At 34.5% G+C, this 22,953-nt stretch overlaps 1 protein-coding gene across 1 annotated transcript in view; it reads left to right on the top strand.

Moving 5' to 3' along the window:
* Positions 1–22,953, top strand: part of CDH19 (cadherin 19) — a 68,141-nt gene that overhangs the window by 20,553 nt on the left and 24,635 nt on the right. The window contains exons 5-8 of the mRNA XM_039238749.1: positions 4,761–4,942; positions 5,489–5,742; positions 10,958–11,079; positions 19,722–19,843. Of these exons, the coding sequence (XP_039094680.1) occupies positions 4,761–4,942; positions 5,489–5,742; positions 10,958–11,079; positions 19,722–19,843 (680 nt within the window). The remainder of the gene's footprint in view (positions 1–4,760; positions 4,943–5,488; positions 5,743–10,957; positions 11,080–19,721; positions 19,844–22,953) is intronic.

The following is a 22,953-nucleotide window of genomic DNA, read 5'->3' as shown; positions in this document are numbered from 1 at the left end:
GCAATATGAATTCCACCTGCAACCTGGGTTCCCTTTTGCCACCTTACATAATATATTCATACATTCTGGGGTATTAGAACACAGATATTTTGAGGAATTCACTTTTCTACTTACTACAAGTGATGATTTAAAATAATTACTTTTTTAATTTTTATGTTACCTTTATTCAATATATTTAGACTAAGAACAGGAACAAAAATTCACACATTTCTATAATCACCTATGATTTTATATATAGATATAACAAGGCCTGGATATATATATATCCATATATATATATGACAAGGCCCAGAACTCATGAAGCATGAGATCATGATCTGAGCCAAAGTCACGCAACCAACTGAACCAACTGGGTGCCCCAACATGATGTGTTTATATTATATACATAGTGACATTATTATTACAGTCAAACTAATTAACATATCCACCTCCTCACATCGTTCGCTTGTGTGCGTGTGTGATGAGAGCACCTGAGATGTTCTCTCAGGAGATTCCCATTATACAATATCGTATTATTAACTATAGTCGCCACACTTTACACTAGGTGTTTTAAATGTATTCATCCTCCATAATTGCAACTTTATGCCATTTGAGCAGCATCTCCTCATTTCTTTATGAGTCAGTAAAACGGTTTATCCTTAGATGGAATTTAGGCAACAGAGCAACAGTTTGTAACCTTCATCTCCTGGCTATAAAAGGTATCACGTGGGGCTCCTGGGTGGCTCAGTCGGTTATGCGTCCGACTTCAGCTGAGGTCATGATCTCATGGTTCGTGGATTTCTAGCCCAACATTGGGCTCTGTGCTGACTGCCAGCTTAGAGCCCGGAGCCTGTCTTCAGTTCTGTGTCTCTGTCTCTCTCTGACCCTCCCCTGCTCATGCTGTCTCTATCTCTCTCTCAAAAATAAATTTTAAAAAATGTTAAAAAAGGAAGGTATTATGTATGTGACTATCTCTACAAAGTATGTGTCCTATGGACAAGAAGATAATGTGTAATTCTATCTGAACTACCCAGGACTTTACAAAATGATTCTCAAATAATAAATGTAGAAAAATAGGAGATGAATATATGGAATATATCTAGTCTATGTTTTATTCAAATGTAGGGGAAATCACAAGTTGAAGACCCCAGAAGACAGAACTCCCAAGGGATTTTTGTTGAGACAAAATTCCCGTCAAGCTTCTCCTGCCATCCTTATTTCTTTTAATTTTTCTCAACATCAACATTGTACTCTCACACATATATATTTTTCATTGTGCATGTAAAATTATATAACAATATGTATATATAATACATCACTATATATAATACATAACAATGTGTATATATAACTATATATATAATTTCTATTAACATTGATAAACATAATATAAATAACAATGTATATATGATATCTATAATTTATATATATCTGAATAAACTAGAACATTTAAATAGTTTTTAAAATTCTTGTAGATACCCAGAATCCTCATGCAAGATGATAGCATTACTACCTTCACATCTGAGTGTAGGTGAACATTGTTCTAGTACCGTAAATGTACCTCACTCTATAGTCTTCTCTATTTTCTTCCCACACCATAGTCATGGGAAAATATATGTATTGCCTATTCTTCTAAAATAGAAGCATGCTGGCCTCCTAACTTGTGTTCACACTACTTTCTCTTATTGTAATCCCATAGCCCTCCTCTGCACTGAACGATGTAATATGTATCTCCTCCGATATGCAGTCTTCCCTGACCCTGCAGACAAGGGCATTGTCTCTGCCCATTAATCACTATTAGCATTCACACTGTGGTGGTGGTTGTTTTCCTCTGAAAAATAAAAAAAATAAAATAAATAGTTATTGATTCCACTGTCATATCTAGCTGATCATGCTTCATTTTTTCTTGAGAGAAAATAATTTTTAAAGAGTTATCCAACTCATCATCCTGTTTACTGTCTATTTAACTCTCCGCAGCCCACTCCAGTCAAGGCTTCACCAACACTACTTGGCCAAACTGATCTGGTCAATTCTATCCATAATCTATGCGCAACTAAATCCAATCAATTCTCAGTGTTAATATGATTTGATTTTTCAGCAGGAATTTGACAGGGATGACTCTATCCTTATGTGCCTTTTCTTCTATCTCACTGGTCACATTAACAGCCTTCTGTGGTTCCTCTTCATCTCTACATACTTTAAGCTTTGGTGTATTTCCAGTATCAAGCCTTAGGACCACATTTCTCTTCACATTCACTCCATTGTGTTTCCTTACAGTCACGTGATTTAAACGTTGCTTCTATGCTGACAACTGCCAAGTATACACCTCTCATATGCACTTGTCCTATGAATCCCACATTTGTACACCCAACCATCTACTCAATATCTTCATGTATAAGTTATATACATTCACACTTGACATATATTTGGGTTCCTGATCATGCCTGCCTCCCCATATAACTCTCTTTCTACAGATTTTCCCAACCTTCATATTGCTCAGGGCAAAATCTCACCCATTCAATTCTAATTCAGTTCAATTCCAACAATCCAACTCAGATTGCACTGAGTCAAATTTAGGTCAATTCTAATTTCTAACCCAGACTGAATTAATGATCAGTTTTTCATGATTTTCAATATTCTGTGAGCATGAGCACATGCACGCATGCGCGCGCTCTCTCTCTCTCTCTCACACTCTCTCTTTCTCTCTCCTGATAATAGGAACTTATTTTGTTTAAGATTTTGAAAGTCACCTTCCTGGCTGTTCTTTCTCTCATATCCGAAACTCAATCATCTATGATCCTTTAGGCTATCTTTTAAAAATATCCATAATCTAAATACTTCTCACCAACTTCCATTTGCAACCTTGGATCATACCACCCTCTTAATTTGGCTCCCATCTGGTCTCTCCATCCCCACCTTTGTTTTCCTCTTTTCTATGCCCAGCACAACTTTGGTGATTTTGTCGAAATCCATGTCAGATCATATCATTTAAATGTCTTACCATGTCACTCAGAAAAACTCAGAGGCCTTAATATAACCTTCATTGTCCTATAATTTGTCATCATCCAGTCCTGTTCCATTACCTCTGGTAGCTCATATATTAGCATTCTAGCCTTTGCTCCTGGACAAACCGATGCTAAGCAATTGACCTACTCTCTGTCATTGGCTTGGTGGTCTTTTGGCTTGCTATTCCCTCTTCCTGAAATTATATTTTCTCAACTATTTTCCCACAGTGGGGGAGGGGGGGACACTAAGCATAGTTAAGCTGTTACTTTGTGAAAATAGTAAAATATTGGCAACTTTTAAATCACATTTCTTCCATGTTAAAAAAAAGAAGGAAGGACAATCTCAGAAGGCAATCTGTGAAGTGACTTTCTCTCTACTTCTAAAAAAAGTTGAGAATCTGTTTTTTATTACTTTTTTAAAAAATGTTTTATTTATTTCTAGGAGAGAGAGAGAGACAGCGTGAGCAGGGGAGGGTCAGAGAGAGAGGGAGTCACAGACTGAAACAGGCTCCAGGCTCTGAGCTGGCAGTCAGCACAGAGCCCGACGCGGGGCTCGAACCCACGAACCGCGAGATCATGACCTAAGCGAAAGTCGGACGCTGAACCGACTAAGCCACCCAGGCGCCCCCGTTTTTTATTACTTTTTTAATGTTTATTTATTTTTGAGAGAGAAAGAGAGAGACAGACCATGAGCAGGAGAGGGGCAGAGAGAGGGAGACACAGAATCCGAAGCAGGCTCCAGGGTCTGAGCTGTCAGCACAGAGACCCACGCGGGGCTCAAACCCACGAACTGTGAGATCATAATCTGAGCCAAAGTTTGACACCTAACCAACAAAGCCACCCAGGCACCTCAAAACATCAAGAATATCTTTAAAGAAAAATTCTATTATATACTCTTTTTAAAATTCTACAAAGTTACGTTCTTTAGAATATTGACATATATGATTATTTACCACAGTTTAACATAAATCACAAATAATAATTTACAAATAGCTAACTCTTTATCAGTTTTATATAAGTCAATTCTGAAAAATAAAGCAAACAGAGCTCAATTATTTATATCTATATTTATGTAGTTCAAAATAACTGCCATTATTGTCACATGACGAAAACAAGATGGTCGTGTGACTCCAGCATGGTTGTCCTATGACATCCACTCACTCACTCCCGCGGATCTATCTCTTTTGTTTGTTTGTCTTCATTCCCACTATGGCCGATGCACTCAGACTCAGAATCTAAAAATCAAACTATCACACTTAGAGTTCACTTATTTGTCTTAGTCTTTCTCATCTTTAATCCACACTTACATTTACTGATTACTTTAGGTATCAGAGAATGCTTCAGTAAAATTGAAAACTCTTTTTATCAGTTCAGCTGGTTGAAGGACATAATAAATAAATTCAAAACTATTGACGAAGTATGCATATGAATAGAAATTTGGAAAATGTATGTACTGGTGATAGGACTTCCAAAGGTATATTTGAGACTAAATAATAGATGCTCAAGTAGGATATTAGGGAAAATAAAATACAGATTACAAAACTAAAGAAAGTATATATAGATAGGTGATAGGTAGATAGATGATAGATAGATGGTTAGATAAATAGATAGATAAATAGATAGATCAGATCAATAGATAGGTAGATATTGATTTTAAAAAGGTAATTGATAGAATGTGAGGGTATGGGTTTTCATAGTCTGCAAAAAGGCGTGCTGTATTTGGGAGTTTCTTATATTTATTATTTGTGTGATATCTCTTGAATTTTGCTTTTAAAGGTTTGTATCGCTTGACTGTCTCTGAATCTGCACCCACTGGGACTTCTATAGGAAAAATCATGGCATATGATAATGACATAGGAGAGAATGCAGAGATGGATTACAGCGTTGAAGATGATTCCCAAACATTTGACATAATTACTAATAATGACACACAAGAAGGAATGGTGATATTAAAAAAGGTAGATGTATGAACAACATTTACTTTGCAGAATAATAACATTCAAATCAGAAACACTTGAAATTATTTTGTTTAGCTAGTTAATTATTGCTTTATTAAGTAATTAAAATGAGAACCTGTGATTTATGATTTAGGGAGCAAAGGAGCTTAGAGATGAGAGAGTTATTACAGAGTCTCAAATTACTTAAAGAATAGTCTTTTGGTTTTTATTTTTGTTTTTATAAGATTTTAGAGGACAAACTTTTTGGAAAGATCTTAAAATAAATTAATTCTCAATTCCATAATACATTTATGAACAGAAAATTATAATTTAAATCCTAAATTTAAAATAGTTATTATTGCAAAACATTAGATGTAAATAACAAAACACATAGAGGGATTTTCTATGCAGCTGCTTAATGATAATATCAGAGGCATCCAACCAAGTACATAAAGAGCAAAATTTAACTGAAAAGCAACTGAGAGTTAACAACTCAAACATTTTTTTCCCCAAGTATTGACTTAGGTTACTAAAGCCACTTCTTGTGTACACTGTATGTTTTTGTAGAAAGTGAATTTTGAGTACCAGAATGACTATCGTATTAGAGCGAGTGTTAGAAACCGCCATGTTGATGAGCAGCTCATGAAATACCACGTTGAAGTGTCCACCACCCTCATTAAGGTCCAGGTGGAAGATGAAGATGAACCTCCAGTTTTCCTCCATCCGTATTACCTATTTGAAACCTTCGAAGGAAGACCACAAGGATCATTTGTAGGCATGGTCTCTGCCACAGATCCAGATCAGAGGAACTCTCCTATCAGGTATGTTTGGAAGGCTAGCTGGGTTACTAAATGTATGGATATAAATTAGCTTGACAATAAAATTTCTCACAAATGTAACAAAGATAAACCTCTATTGCTCTTTATGGTACTTATCAAATTTGCAACAGTTCAAACTTGTTAAACCAGGGAGCTCACTATTGATAACATTGTGGTGAAGTAAGCCATTGTAGTTGTGCAAGAAACAGGCAATCAGCAACCAAAATTCAATGTGATCAACTCTATTAACTGGGGAAAGTAGGCGAGGGAAAAGAAACCATTGATGACATCAGTCCAGAAGCAAAGCTGATGACTTATTGTCCATTTAAATACTATTTAATTAGGGACACCTGGGTGGCTCAGTCAGTTAAGTGTCAGACCCTTGATCTCTGCTCAGGTCTTGATCTCATGGTTCATGAGATTTAGCCCCATGTCAGGCTCTGTGCTGACAGTGTGGAGCCTGTCTGGGATTCTCTTTCCCTCTGAAAATAGGTAAATAAACTTAAACAAATAACAAAAAGTAATATTTAATTAATATTCAAAAATTGAGAAAGGTTTCACAGGTTACTACTTAAAGTTTAAAAATGAAATCAGTCCAGTTAGATATAAATGTTAAGTAATATTTGCCATTTGTTAAGCTAGTCTATTTTCAGGTTTCTATGTCTTCATTTTCCCCCCCAATATTTGAACTATAAGCCTGGTTAGATGTAAAAACAAAGCCTGTAACATGCTTCCTTCCACCACCTTCCCTTACTCATCTGTTTTCAATTCTTCGCAGTTCAGGGAATTCTACAAACTTCCATGTACTTATTGGACACTGAATACTGCTTTCCACTTTGTAGGGGCTATGATACAAAGAGGAATGCTCCCACTTTTCCAATGTAATACCTAGCACTGGCTTCTAATATGTGGATATAGTTCTTATTTAATAACAATAGTTTGAGTAATAAATGTATGTATATATGTGGTATTATATATATGTATATATAGTTATAATGAGTAAAGGAATATAGGTGTTTTCAAAAGTAATATATCTATTCACCTATGTATTGTTACTTGGGGAATACTGAAGAATACATAACTCTAAAAGTGCAAAATGCTTTAAGAATGAAGATATTTATTATATCATCATTTATAATAATAAAAGGTTGGGAACAATTTAAATGTCTAATCATAATGGCATATTTAAGGCATTGAATGATAAATGCTTGACAATGATGCTTATGAACATAGCTAAAAACATGCATGATTTAAAAATACAAAATTACCACCTAGCCCACACAGCAGCCGCCTCCACCCTTGAACTCTGACCCAGGCTGGGCCCTATTTATGAGTTCCTCTTGCCCTGTCCCCCATGTCTTCCCCCATCCCCACCATGTCCAACCTTCTTATCTGAGTGTAACATCATTGGCGGGAGCCCAGCCATGTCCTAATTGTGCCTGAGCTTGACTTTCAGTCAGGGCCACAGTGAACATTAAATTATTATTCCATACAAAAAACAATGGAATAATACAAAATAAATGATTTCAATTTGAGTTTTAATGGGATATATCTTCCTTAATACTCATTCCATGGCAAGCCATATTAATACCAAAGGAAATGAAAGGGCATTCTATTTCACCCTCAAAAGTGCCCCATTGTTTGGGGGGGAAGAAATTAATGCATATCAAACAGATTCAATTATACAATATTCTAATAACTCATAGTACTTAGTTTTTTCTTCCATGGAAGAATTACCTGTTATTTCCTTGAAGGGTGGAGATTGCCAGGCCCATTTTCAGCAAGTCTTGGGTGAGATAAATGGCTTAACAAATTGTTCTTGCCATGTTGTCATTATTAAGGACAGAAAAGCTTGGGAATATATGCCTTGATATGAATTGTATTAATAAACTATGTGGTAAATGTTTAAGAAAAACCAGTGTGCAGGTATGAAGACAGAATGGAATAATTAGACCTGAAGGCAGGTGATGCAGTTGTGTTAAGGGGCCTCGTGTGCTAGGCATCAGAGACCAGAAATTGTCTATGATAAAATTTCCATCATAAAATTAATGAAGAACTTCGTAAGGAATTTCCCTTAGGATATTCATTTTTATCCCTAAGAATGCGAATTGTCATATTGTTTAGATTCCAGATATAGGAAATGTACTCTTTTGCTGCTTCGGTGCATGACTTGTTCTTGGGACATTATTGAAGTTTCCTTGTCACTAATCCTACAGTCAAAATTTTCAGTATTGTATCAATATCATGATGGCAATGTATTCTTTTCTGTTAAAAATACAAGAGCAGGTTTAATCCAAAGCAAGCGGGGTGAGGGGTGGTGAGGAAGGAAATAAAAAACAGCAAGAGCAATGACATTAAAAACAATAGAGAATACAAGGAAACCAAAAACTGATTCTTTAAATGTGTATTTTTTTAAAAATTTTAAACCTGTATTTATTTTTGAGAGACAGATAGAGACTGAGCATGAGCAGGGGAGGGTCAGAGAGAGAGGGAGACACAGAATCCAAAAGCAGGCTCCAGGCTCCGAGCTGTCAGCACAGAGCCCAATGTGGGGCTTGAACTCCTGGACTGAGGGATCATGACAAGAGCTGAAGTCAGAAGCTTAACTGACTGAGCCACCCAGGTGCCCTTAGAAACTGGTTCTTCCAAAGCACTAGTACAATTGATCAGTCTTTAGCAAGACAATGAAGAGGGGGAAAAAGAAAGAATAGACAAAAATGACCATTATCAGAAATGAAAGAATGTAACTATTGTTCCCATAGACATTAAACAATATTATATGGAAATAGTCTGAATGACTCCAAGAACATGAATTCAGAGGAATTCCTTGAAATCCCACCAAGGGAGCTACCAAAATTCCAATACAAAGATAAACAATTCGAGAACTCACATGTGAGAAACAGGGAGAAACAGGAAGAGCCTTGTGGCTATGCAAGGGTGTTGGGGACGTTCTGCTGTGGAAGAGGACTGTCTTGTCTTTTTTTTTTTTTTAATGTTTTATTTATTTCTAGGAGAGAGAGAGACAGCGTGAGCAGGGGAGGGTCAGAGAGAGAGGGAGTGACAGACTGAAACAGGCTCCAGGCTCTGAGCTGGCAGTCAGCACAGAGCCCGACGCGGGGCTCGAACCCACGAACCGCGAGATCATGACCTAAGCGAAAGTCAGACGCTTAACCAACTAAGCCAACAAGGCGCCCCAAGAACTGTCTTTAAATGTGTTTCAGCTGTGCACTAACTGAAACACCTACAAATCCTTGAAACACCCAGTGGAACCTATTTGGAAAAATCTAGCTTTTGTTTATGGGATTGGCTTTCATGTGTCTCAGTTGCTTTGTCTGTGACGTGGGAACAGTACTTCTGTAGAGGCATGTGAGGGGTAAGAATGAGAGACACAGGCATCTGGAGAAGGATGTATGGAAGAGCCCTTTGTTTATTTCATTTAGGCAAGAGCTGTGAGCGTTGGGAAAATCATGCAGTGACATTTTATTCGTTCAGCATTTTTGTAGGAATAAAGAGTTCCATAGAGAGGAATTCTGGAATGAACCAAAGATTGATCTTTTACACATCAAAACTTCACATTTTAAGCCTTTTCGCTCCAGCTCTTTCAAAAATCTCTTGCACACATCTTTTCTTTCCCAAATGGTGTATATTGACTATTCTTTAAAATGTGACTGATAAGTCTAGGTCATAATGTTTAAAAACTTTTATTTGAAATTTTGTTTTCAAATTTTGATCAGGTTAGTTGGAATGCTTTATTATAGAAACAGGATATTCTAGATTTTTAATACAAAATACTAACTGTCAAACTACGGTTGTGTGCTTTCTGTCAGCAAATCTCTTAAGTAGGAAATGTGACCATTTACGGATATGTAAGTAAATTGCTTATTGAAAGTTTAAAAATGAATAGAGTTAAAACCAAATTCCCCTAAAGCTTAATTCTCTGTAATTTCTATTTTAATTCTCCCCTGAACACCAGTTTGGAAATCAGTGTGATATTTTTAGAGACCTGTCAATTCAAGATTAAAATATTCTCATCTCTTGCCACATAATTATGGAAAACCTTACTGATGTCTCATCTAAGTCTTCAGGAATATATGTGCAATGAGGAGTCCTCACTGAACCCAAATTATTACTCTTCCTTAATCTTTATTATTAATCATTTGCAAGCGGATAAGACATGCTGAGTACTTCAAAGGCATCGTTCATTGTGGAGTTTGAGATCAGTTTCCAGGTTTTTGCACTAGAGAATTTTATTATCTGGCTTATTTCCATGCATGCTCTAACAACAGCATATTCCATCCATATGTATGTATATATGTGTGTGTGTGTGTGTGTGTGTGTGTGTGTGTGAGAGAGTATAGGGTGAGGATATGCTTTACCTTGCTTCGAAGATAAAAACAAATATTAGCAAGCATTAATTTTTACCCCTGTTTATTTGTGTTTTGCAAATGGCATTTTACCATTTATTTTTTTTAAAGTTTATTTGTCTTGGGGCGCCTGGGTGGCTTAGTCGGTTAAGCGTCCGACTTTCGCTTAGGTCATGATCTTGTGGTTCGTGGGTTCGAGCCCCGCGTCGGGCTCTGTGCTGACTGCCAGCTCAGAGCCTGGAGCCTGTTTCAGTCTGTGACTCCCTCTCTCTCTGACCCTCCCCTGCTCACGCTGTCTCTCTCTCTCTCCTAGAAATAAATAAAAAAACATTAAAGTTTATTTGTCTTCATAGAGAGAAAGAGAACAGGGGAGGGACAGAGAAAGAAAAAGAGAGAGAAAGAGAGAGAGAGAATCCCAAGCAGGCTATGCACTGTCACCGCAAATCCTGACACTGGGCTTGACACTGGGCTTGAACCCCTGAACTGTGAGATCATTGTCTAAGCAGAAATCAAGAGTCCAATGCTTAAACCAACTGAGCCACCCAGGTGCCCCATTTTATCACTTATTTTTAACTAAATCATTCACTTATTAAAATTGTCTTTCGGGAATGAGAATGAATTACATGTGTTTAGATTTAGCATACATTAGTTTAAATCTGAGATCATTTTAGTCTTTTATCCTCACTGAGTTAAATCTTAAGTATATATATGCACCTTTCTAAAAGCTGTTAGGCATTTCATAACTTAGCTATAGAGAGCATGCATTTAATTTGTCTTATTGCATTAAAATAGTTTATGTTATCACAGTTACACAGACAAAATAATAAAATTTAGTGATGCTGTTTTTGGTGCAGGTATTCTATTATGAGAAGCAAAGCGTTCAGTGTCGATGGCAATGGCACAATCATCACAACCAGTGTTCTTGATCGAGAGATTACTGCTTGGTACAACCTAAGTATTACAGCCACAGAAGAATGTAAGTAGTCATTTAGGAACCACACATTGGTTCACCATATATTTTAAACCATTCAATAATCTCCAAATGTAGGAGGGAAAATTAGCTTAAAACGCTGTTAGCCTTGGAATTAAATGATACATAATATGTCAAAATTCACATATATGTATTTTATTCTATTATTTTAGATTACCAATGTCTGTCCAATCCTACTACAGTTTCTTCATATACTTACCACTGACTGACTTATTTCACTTGGCATAATACACTCTAGCCATCAGAGAAGACAAATACTATATGATTTCACTCATGTGGAATTTAAGATACAAAACAGATGAACATAGGGCAAGGAAAAAAAGAGTGAGAGGGAAGCAAACCATTCATAAAAGACTCTTAACAATAGAGAATAAACTGAGTTGATGGAGGAAGGTGGTAGGGGAATGAGATAAATGTGCAATGGACATTAAGGAGGGCACTTGTTGGGATGAGCACTGGGTGTTATATGTAAGTGATGAATCAGTAAAATCTACTGAAACCAATATTACACTATAGGTTAACTAACTAGAATTTAAATAAAAAGATGGAAAAATATACATATACTTGCCACTAAATACTTTAAGACTTTTTATTATGACAAATTGAATATAGTTTTTGCAAATTCTTTTAACTGGGATATATTTAATTTATATTTTCTATGGGTCCTCTTATAAGGTAAGTTGAATGAAAATAGAAAGTCTTGCATACATTCCACACACAGAAAAATATCCATCCCTAAAATGTATTTATGGGTGGAAAGAAGTTATAATTTTATTGCATAGGAATCTTTCCCTGAGAGCAAATTTTTTAATTTAGAGAAATGTTTAATTAATGTTATACATTGTTTTACTACTATCCAAGGAGTAGTAAACCTAATGAGTGGAAATTAAAAGTTTAAATTTAAAGTCATTTAAAATTGACTAGTAATATCATACCATTTAACCATAATCAGTTTAGACTGATTCTATTAGTTCACAGGGGACTATTCTAGAAATCACATACAGAATGCCCGTGCCTTGTTCTATTTCTGGAACAAAATGTTAGCTATACTCTTGGACATTAGGGACAGGATAACACTCCAACACAGTCTTTAAGAATTTAGATATTTAAAAATAATCATATACCAATGAAAATATGAGAAAGAATATGAAGGATTCCAACAGCAAACATCCATTGGTACATCACAAATGGTAATGTTTTCAAATTAAACATATAGTGAAACTTGTGTTGATAGTCACATCTTCAGTAATCAGTGGTGACCAGTATTGTTTGATGTGGGTTTTTTTTATGTTTTTTGTTTGTTTGTTTTCGGAGATATGTAGATGATTCCATGTTCAGGTTGTAAAAAGTAGATAAAAATCATCCTAATTTACTGCTTGGATAGTGTCTTCATGATTATCAATTAATTTGTTATTAAGCCAACCATATTAATTAATTCAAGCTCCAAGGAATAGATATAACACAATATAAAAGATTATCGAAATCATTACTTTTATTTAATTGGTAGGTTTCCTATAGTTCAGTTAGGAATTAAATTTGTGAATACAAAATGTTCTAGAATGCATCCTTTAACCTGTTTTGCATAAGTTTTAATAATCTTGTTTGCTTCTGTGGCTTGTTCACTTTAAATATATATCTGATTCCTCACTTTATTGAGCAGTTGGATGGTGACATGATGAGGTGGGAAGTGTCTCTTGCATATTTCTTTGTCTTGCATTGAATAGCTCTATGGAAACACGGCAGGAAAATGGAGTCTGGGTGTTGAATTTTCCATTTAACGTAACAAGAAAAGATGAGGAGCAAATGTTACAGGGAATAAACATCTGTTGCAAAGGAAGAAATGCCAAGGCTCTTGGTGTCAGAAAACACAAAGATGCTTATTTTGAAAGCAAGAAGCTTTTAGTCATTGGGCTTTCAGAGAACAAATGGTTTATAATATCACTATTTACAAAGCTATTGAGAAAAAGATTTCAAATCTGTTCAAGGGAAGAGTGGACAGCTTTGAAAAATGTGTTTCTCTCTGAAATAGTTTTTAAGCTATTACAAGAACATGTTTTAATAAATTTGTAGAAATAGTAAGCTTATTTTATATATTAGGGAAAATATTTATAAGGATATATCATTTACTTTTTGTTATATTAGAAGTACTACAATGTGAGTTATTAGAAAGCAGAATCTTTAAAATGTATTGTGTGTACTCTGAGACACAAAGCATTCTAATCTTTTTATGAATGGATACAAAAAAGGATGAATGACTGATGGGTATGAAAAGCTTGCAAAATAATCCAACTATACTCAAACCCATTAATTACATGATTGCTTTTTATCAAAAGGATGACATGAAGACCTCTAAAGAGATACTGTTTGATGAAATTTTTTGCTGCTCACCCCCCCCACCCTTTTTTAAGACCACGGAAGTAAATAGTAGCATCACAAAATGAAGCAAAAAGAGCACACAAATCTCTGGGATGCAAGATCACTGCTGTCCATAAAGATTAGTAATTCAACATATGTGTGTACATTTACATATATACCAAGAAGTACATGAATTAATCAATTTAACTATGTCACTGCCTACATACTGTGTTCAGAAGTGATATCCCAAGATTCAGTGACTGGCACAACAAATGCAATCAGATGAGACTTGTGTTCTTACCAAACTATTTCTCCTTACCAGATGGTCAACAGGCTTCACCATGTTAAGGAAAACAGTGGCTCCAAATGTTCTATATAATGTAATTTTATATATGTGCGTGGGTGTGTACGCATTTAATATTCAGGCAATGAAACTGATCCAATTCACAGTTTACAGTATTACTTATCACATAGGTTTACACTAAAGGCCATAGATGTATAATATATATAAGGGAAAATAAAGAGGCAGTAACAATGGCTGTAAAAACTGGCTATCATTTGTGAGTCACCAGGAAAAAAAAATACAGCTTTGTCACTTCCATTTTTAGATATTTGTTTTTAAAACCTATATTTTGTAAGGTGGTTGTATTGGTAAGTTTTCAGAAATTATATTTTATTAAATAGATTACTTTTAGAATCACATATGCATATATAGTTTGTGTGAAACTACATTTAATAGCACTTTTATGGCTCTTAATAAAAATTTGTGGCAAACATTATTCCTATTTCACAGAAGATGACTCTGAAACTCTGTAGTTTATTTGCCCAACTCCTAAATGATGAAGCCAGGGACTGATCACAATAACATCTTATTTCTAAGTCTATGTCTTTATCCTCTGCCACACTATGCCGCTCTGTCTCTTACTGAGAATGTGAAAAGTGATACTTGCTCTCAGTATTTTCTTTTCTTTTTTGGTAATGTTTATTTATTATTGAAATACAGAACACGACTGTGGGAGGGGTGGAGAGAGAGGGAGACACAGAATCTGAAGCAGGCTTCAGGCCCTGAACTATCAGCACAGAGCCTAACCTGGGTCTCAAACCCACATGAGATCCTGACCCAAGCCGAAGTTACTTAACTGACTGAGCCACCCAGGTGCCCTAGTATTTACATATGTGCACAATAATCTCAATCAAATTTCATTTTTCCATTTTTACTCTTAAAAAATAGAGTTTAAATACCAAATTATTTCAATTAATGACTCAAACATGGAATTTAAATCTGTTTGTATTGTACGACTTCTCAGGGCCAAATATCGATCATCTCCGTAAGTATGTTAGCCAGATTCTCCTTTGATACTTATACTGACTGTTCTCTGACATTTGCTCATCTTGTTCTGTATTATTGTTTCAACCATGTTCATTTGTTGGTGAAAGTATGTGTGGCTAATTGCAGGGCTGGTAAATGAAATGTGTGGTATAGTCATTAAAAGGGAGTTTGGAGGATGATTAATTTTTTAAACAGATTTTAAAGAACAAGATATTGAAGAATAAGACTTTGTCTTATTGGGCAAAAGTATGTTAAAAACATATTTTTAAAAATAAATTTGCTCTTGGAACATTAAAGCCAGAATATATGCATATTATAATAAGTGTTTTATATTTGAAGATGGCAACATCTAAATGATTTTAGATGTGACATCTAAAATATATGTCACATTTTAAAACAATAAATAGTGTGGACTTGAAAACATTTTAATTCTTTTGAGGAAAAGCAAGTAAATAGAGTTTCCAATGAATTCAGGCAAATATAGAATAAAACAAGGGATTTAATAGATATGTAATTTTAGATACAGAAATTCATAAGGCATGATTAGATCAGCATTGAAGTTGATCACTTGATACAAAAAGTACCAATTTATTTAGTAGATTTTTACACTTAAAAATTTGTGGATCATAGAATATTGTATTAAAACACATAATTATATAAAAAGAAGATTTAAAATGCAGTCAAGGAAAACAAACCTGTAAATGCCTGTGAAAGGCAAACTGAATATAAACTGAATACATTTATTTTACACAGAATTTACTACTTAGAAGTTAATCACTGTTTCAGAAATAAGTGATTAGAAATGTTATCAAGAACAGGAATTATACAGTTCATGCTGATCTGCTCCTGGCATTTTAAATCAGTTTTCTTAGACTAAAAAATAATACTTTTAGATAAAAGAGACTTAATATTCCCACTGTTATTTTTATTATAGAGCTGAAAAGTTACATGATTGGGAATGAAATACCAAAATAAAATATGAGTAGATAAATATTTTCAGAAGTCCCCAAAGTTAGTGTACATTTAACTCATCCTTGAAGATGTTTTAAAATTTTGTTTCATCTTTTAAAAAGTGGGTTAGAAGGAACTTTCATAACACAAGTAACCAATAATCATGTACTTTTTCTCTCTCTCTGGGATTTTTTCTTATTCCACAAAATTAAACTCATTTCACACAATTTTGGAGAAAATGTTCACATGTGCCAATTTCTTATCAATATAAAAAATAGTTGTTTGACCATATAAGTCTCAACAGTAATATTAACAGAGCACCTGGACGGTGGGAAACTGGGAATCACAAAATTGTCATTAAATACACTTGCTACACAGGGTGCATAGCATAAAGCTTACAATGTAACAGTTATGCTGATTATAGGAGAGATGTTCATTTTAACATTTGTTTCTCTAGCAAATGAAGTTCATTGTGCTTAGTCTCTTTCCTGGAAACATTCCCAAATTAAGCACCAAGCTATTTATCAGCATGCCATGTAAGTGAATAAAACTACTAAGTACTCTTAAATGAAGCTATAAAAACATGTGTATATTTTATGTAGTTATACCAATTTTAAACCTAAGTTTAAACAGATTTTCCAGGAAAAAAAAAAGATGAAACCCTTAAATGAATTTCTCACTACTTAAAAAAAAATTGTAGCTGAAATAGTTTTTCTGTTTTACTTACTTAAATAAAAATTTGTTCTGTGGCTATATATTACATGTTTAAACCATAAAAAATATAAGCTCTATTTTTTTAAGTTTATGTATTTATTTTGAAAGAGAGAGGGAGAGTGAGAGAGAGAGAGCCCAAGCCAGGGAGAGGCAGAGAGAGAGGGAGAGAGACTCCTAAGCAGGCTTTGCACTGTTTGCTCTGAGCCCAGGGAAGGACTTCATCCACCAACCATGAGATCTTGACCTGAGCTGAAATCAGGAATCAGACGCTCAACTGACTGGGTCACCCAGGCTTCCTAAGCCTTAATTTTTGAATAATTCTATCTTGGAATACCTAGAAACAACTGTATCATAATGTTTTATTTACCTAGTTTTATCCTGAAAATAAGAACAACAGACAAGAATCTCAAGGTGCTAATTTTTAGAGTAAGCCTTAAGGTGATAAATGGTAAAGGCTGGATTTTTTGATATGTCCTAAACCAGGCAGATTATAATTTTAATTAATTGGAAATTACACTTTTTATCATAATTGCAACTGTTATTTACTGGAAAAAAATAATTACAAACAGAGTCTCAAACCGATTCAGAAAACAGCTCTATCCCAGTGGAATAGGGAGAAACCAGTTTTATAGCTGAAAAGTATTAACCAGGAGCTTGATGTACGTTACAGGAATCTGTTGAGATTTCTAAGACTGAAAGAAATTTCGCCCTAGTATAGAACTGAGCATCATGTTCCCATGATAACCAAGTACTAGCCTTCAAGTAGGAAGACTTAACACCACGTGTCACACAGAGTTCACTCTATGTTCACTAGGTGGTCGGCATGACCATCTGTGTTTGCCACCCACTTTTATCCAAAAGAAAACTAAATTTCTCATACTTTTAGGAGAAGAGGTAGTTTTGAACTTGGGTCAAAGCCTTTGCTGAAGTTAGGCTCCTACCTTCCAACAGAAACTGGGAGGAAGGAGGGTTATTTTCCTTGATAATTATATTTTAAAGAGTTGGCTCCCAGCCCGTAAGAAGGTGGGCCTGGGATATAAAGTTGCCAAGACATGTGTTTAGCTTTCAAAGGGTTACGTATAGGGGCGCCTGGGTGGCTTAGTCGGTTAAGCGTCCGACTTTTTCTTAGGTCATGATCTCTTGGTTCGTGGGTTCGAGCCCCGCGTCGGGCTCTGTGCTGACTGCCAGCTCAGAGCCTGGAGCCTGTTTCACTCTGTGACTCCCTCTCTCTCTGACCTTCCCCTGCTCACGCTGTCTCTCTCTCTCTCTCTCTCTCCTAGAAATAAATTTAAAAAATATATAAATAAAATAAAAAGGGTTACGTACATTTCAAACAAAACAAAAAAACAGAGAATACAAATCACAGGTTTCCTAAAGTAAATGGTTTAAGAAGAAGAAAGAGGGACATCTTTACCTTTATTTTCGACAGGGAGAAGTAACCCTCGTTATTGTTTTCTTAATGTATTTGCCCTTACAAATTGCCATTGCAAATATAATGCTTTTCAAATCATAGAAGAACAGGATATTATAAAGAAATTAAAACAACAAAGATACCATGCTTCCCTTGCTCTTTAATTATAAGTACCTTCCCACAGCATTAAGCAAAAAAACATTTAAGATAATGATATGCAAATATACATATATCATGCTGCGATTTGCTTTTTTAATCAGTTCACAAAATGCTGTGTCTATCACCCCTGGTTAGCAGATAAATAAATTCATAATACTTAATATTTACTGCTTATGTGTATCCTAAGTAATCTTATAAATGCTTTATATGTTTTAATTCATTTAATATTCTTAACATCTCTGTAAGGGAAGTTACTAGTATTTTTTCATTTTACAGAAGAGCAACTGAGACAGCCGTAGAGCATTTTGCTTAAATTGATAATCAAGATTAAAATCTATTTTTAAAGCTCATGGAAACTGATACATTTATTACATTAACTCATCCATTTTTAATAAGCACACAAAATGTCATAGTATGGTTGTAATTTATTCCTCAGTTCCTTTTTGCTATGCATTTGGATTATTTCCAGTTATTTGAGATGCAAAAAAAAGTAGACTAAATAGATCGGATCATAGAGTCTTTTATTGTATGTATGAGTGCCTTGGACCATAGCATGTTTCAAATGTGCCCAGTTTTGCTGCCTAATACCTTTGACAAGGTCTGAGGCCAACTTTGATTGTCACAACTAGGGTCGTGCATGCTACTGGCATTTAGTTAGTGGAAGTCAGGAATAGTGTTAAGCACAGGACAGCCCCTCCCACCCCCCCGGCAAAAAACAGAACTATCTAGATTCCAAAATATCAAGAGTGATGAGGTTGAAAACCCTGGCATCGATGATTTGAATTTTCATTCTCATCCGTGAATTTCTGGCTTATGATTATTTCCCCAAATTGTTGTAGTTTTTCTTTTCATACCAGCTGTCAGAATTTGAAAATTAGAATTATTAAAATTTCATGTAATGATGCAAACATTTTTCCAGATCAATGGTGTTTTGTTGTTTTGATTTTTTAAACTTGTTTTTTTTTGGGGGGGGGCACATTTAAAATATGTTTTTAACTATATATTTCCATTCCTTCACAGTTTCTATATTTCTTGACTCACTTCAGAAAATCCTCCCAATTCAATGTATCCATAAAACTTTACCTAGATTTTATTGTAATTATTTTATTTTCAAATGTATTTAGATCCTTATTCTGTCCTTTTTTGTTTTTAAATACTCGACCGAACAATGCTATCATTTAGAGCACTTATTGCTGGATTTTTAAACTGCCTTTTCTACTTCAGCTGTAACTGTAGGCCAGCCATTTAACTGTAATTTGTGGAACTAAATTCTCAATGTTTTTTATCAGTAAAGTTGGGGAGGATAATAATGTTTTATTTATTAGAATCATATGTATTAATATACATATTATACACATACATCACAATACATATTATTAATATATATATCTTCACCAGTGGTTAGAGTTTAGGAAGTGTTCCTACATCTGTCCATCTTTTTCAGTCCTTCCTTATCAGCTCTATCTAGAGTCTATGGCAGGTAAAAGGCACTTGATTCGTATTGGTTGGGTTGAATATGTTGGGGGCATTATTTCCTAGGCTACTTTTGGAAAATATATGATTGATAAAGGGATCATGTGCACAGATGTCTTTTAATCAAGGATAATAGAAATATGCCACCCAGTCTCTAATGTCATTTTCATGACCTCATCCCCCCAAAGACAGCGTTAACATTCTTTATTTTTATTCTGTTTATTCAATTTGCAGACAATGTGCAACAAGTTTCCGCAGTCCCTGTGTATGTGCAAGTTCTTAATATTAATGATCATGCTCCTGAGTTCTCTGAATTCTATGACACGTATGTTTGTGAAAATGCAGTCTCTGGTCAGGTAAGGACTTGCAATAAATTGCTAATATCTAAACATTGCCATATATTATATATAATAACTTTTGCTATGATTCCTCCCATTTTGCAATGATAAAAGTAAGTTTTACTTAACTGTATGAACTGCATGATTTTATGTTGTAAGTTCTATATAATTTAAATTTCTTCTTAAAAAAATTAAAATGGAAGCTTTAGGCTTTCCACTTCCAGATTCCTCAAATGTTTGAAAAATCTGCTAACATTGGGGATTCATAGTAAAACCTTTATACTTTGTCAATGCAATATTCTTTTTTTGTAATTCTATGGGATAAATAATCACATTTTAATGAATTTTTATTTTTTCATGCATCACCACATAAAGTAACATGATATATAAACATAAACATGAAGAGAAAGAGCTGGAATTTTTCTGTAGCTTATAACTATTATATCAGACATATTAACCCCAAAGAAACCTAATTTCAAATTAATTGCTAGCTATGTAAAGAATAGAAAGCATTCTTATTTTGAAATACATCATCTTTACTTCAAAATCATTTCCTCCCTCTTTTTTGGTTTCATTGTTTCTTTCTTTGTTTCTTTCTTTTGACTTTATTATTTATTTCACATATTTTGGCTTGTGAAACTCACTCTTGATTTTCAAAAAGTAGAGCTAGAAATAGATTGTTCTTTGTTTTCAGATCCACTACACAATAACCTTAAAATTGTTTAAGTGTCATTTGCAATTGTAGAAGCTTATTAAATGTCATAAAACATTTTTAAAAATGCATAAACTAGTTTTCAGAATACTGAATGTATGTATGTGTATATATGTATGTAAGTGATTATGTGTATATATATTTACTGTAAAATCAATTATTCTCAGATTTAAATTTATCAACAAAGCTAGTTGAAGACAATTTGGATTTTATAAAAATTGAAATTTTAATTTTCTACCAATGAATAAGAATAGCCAACATTATCCTTTATATTTAGATACTTGCTATTGTGAGAAATAAACATATTTTAAGAATTAAACATTCCTAAATTGTTATGGATTTTTCAACTGTAACATAATGGAAATCATTAGTAGAACTTAAAATGTCTTCTGAAATTTATTTGACTATCTTTATTTTAGAATGTGTTTTATTCCAGAAGTAATTCTCAAGTCTTGCCTAAGGCATTTACAAATTTTAAAATAATAATAAACTTATATAAATATACAAATGAATTTAAACTGAAGCTACTTGTTTTGACTTGGTTAGGATTCAGAGGTTTTGATAAAGCAAAATGTTAATATAAAATTTTCAGTGACTCCCACTGTGAGGCACCACCCCCTAGATCCAAAATCAAACTAACATAGAAACCTATGAACAGACAATATAGTGTAAAACGAATCACAAAAACAGAATACAAATGACATGGTTGTTACCCATGACTCTTACAAAAACTGAGTTTAGACGTTTCTTTGAACTTGGAATTATAGACTGTATACTTGGAAATTCAACATATCTGATTTTCTCAAACTTTTCAAACACATCTGTCTACCTGGACACATCAACAAATATCATAAGCTTAAAATTAAAATAATTTCAGAAATAATATATCTTACAACTTTCTAAATATATCTTATATTTCCATATTTAAGATGACTTGTATTTTTACAATTATTATAAGCAAAATTACATTTTATAGTTTACTATAACCTAAATACTTTAAAATTTAAATATTTTCTAACTTTACATAAGTGTGATTGTATTCAGAGAGTCTCCCTGATTAAACAACTTATTTCCAAACTTAAAAAAATAAGCTTAATTTACTTCATTTTCCCTACACTTATTTTTAAAAATGTCCAGGGTGGTAATTCCACTTACCCAATAAAGTTCCATGTTCATCGATCTTAGCTGGGCTGAGATGGGGAGGAGATCTGGGAGACAACACAATTCATATCATAAGAGACTTGAGGCCAGGGCCCTAGACTTAGATGATAAAAACTTCTAGGACAATGCTACCTCACTCTGGCGATCACACTGGAGCCTTTATTCTAACTCCTCAGCTGTTGTTTATAACAACTGTAATCAATCATGTTTATAATAACCTTTTCAACGTTTGCACCATGTGACAAAATGCCAATACACATTTCTAGTACGAACTATCTCCCTCCACCACTGCATGAGAGTTTACTCATGTCTTTACAGGGAGTGGAGCCTGCCTTCTTTTCACCGATTCTGGCTCATAGGAAAGAACTCAGGAGTCAGGACATTTGTAATATTGTGGAATACTCACTTCTTTCGAGAAGAGTATTTGTGGTGTTTTTGTTGTTGTTGTTTTGTTTTGTTTTGTTTTCTACCTACTGGTCACCGACAGTGACACCATCCATGATCACAGGAGGTTTCAGGCATTAGGGCAAAGATGAATTCATGAATTCATTCTGCCCAGCGAAGGGCAGAGCAGGTGAAATTTCCTACAACACAGTTTTCTGACTTTGGTGCTTAAAATCTTCAGTGGATTTTCCAATACTGCCACATGAAAGCATAAAACTTACTGGTCTGGTATTTAACACTCTCTTTGATTTGGCCACAATTTATCTATCTTGCTTTAAAAAATATATATTTTCCTCTTCATACTCTGAATTGTCTTGCAAAATATAAATTACAGCTTCTACTTTAGAATTTTGTTCATATCAACCCTTCTTTCTGAAATGCCCCTACTGCAAAACTGAGCTCACATGCCACATAATCAAACTGTTTTAGAGAAACGAAACAGATAAATTTAGGGGAAAGGGGAAAAAAAGATAGACTGAGAGAGAGAGAGACAGAGAGAGAGAGAGAGAGAGAGACAGAGAGAGAGAGAGAGAGAGAGACCATAAGAGAGTCTTAACTACAGAGAACACACTGACAATTACTGGAAAGGAGGTGGGGGGGGGGGATGGGCTAGATGGATATGAAGGAGGCACCAGTGATGAGCACTGGGTGTTATATGTAAGTAATGAATTACTAAAATTTACGCCTGAAATTAATATTACATCATCAGTCAACTAACTAAAATTTAAATAAAAACCTGAAAGGTCCCTGGGTGGCTCAGTTGGTTAAGCATCTGACTCTTGATCTTGGCTCAGGTCATGATCTCTTGGTT

The sequence above is a fragment of the Hyaena hyaena genome, unplaced genomic scaffold, assembly GCF_003009895.1.
Source record: "Hyaena hyaena isolate Hyena2069 unplaced genomic scaffold, ASM300989v1 scaffold_145, whole genome shotgun sequence".
In the NCBI taxonomy this organism is placed as follows: domain Eukaryota; kingdom Metazoa; phylum Chordata; class Mammalia; order Carnivora; family Hyaenidae; genus Hyaena; species Hyaena hyaena.
This window is presented reverse-complemented; position numbering and strand designations above follow the sequence as displayed.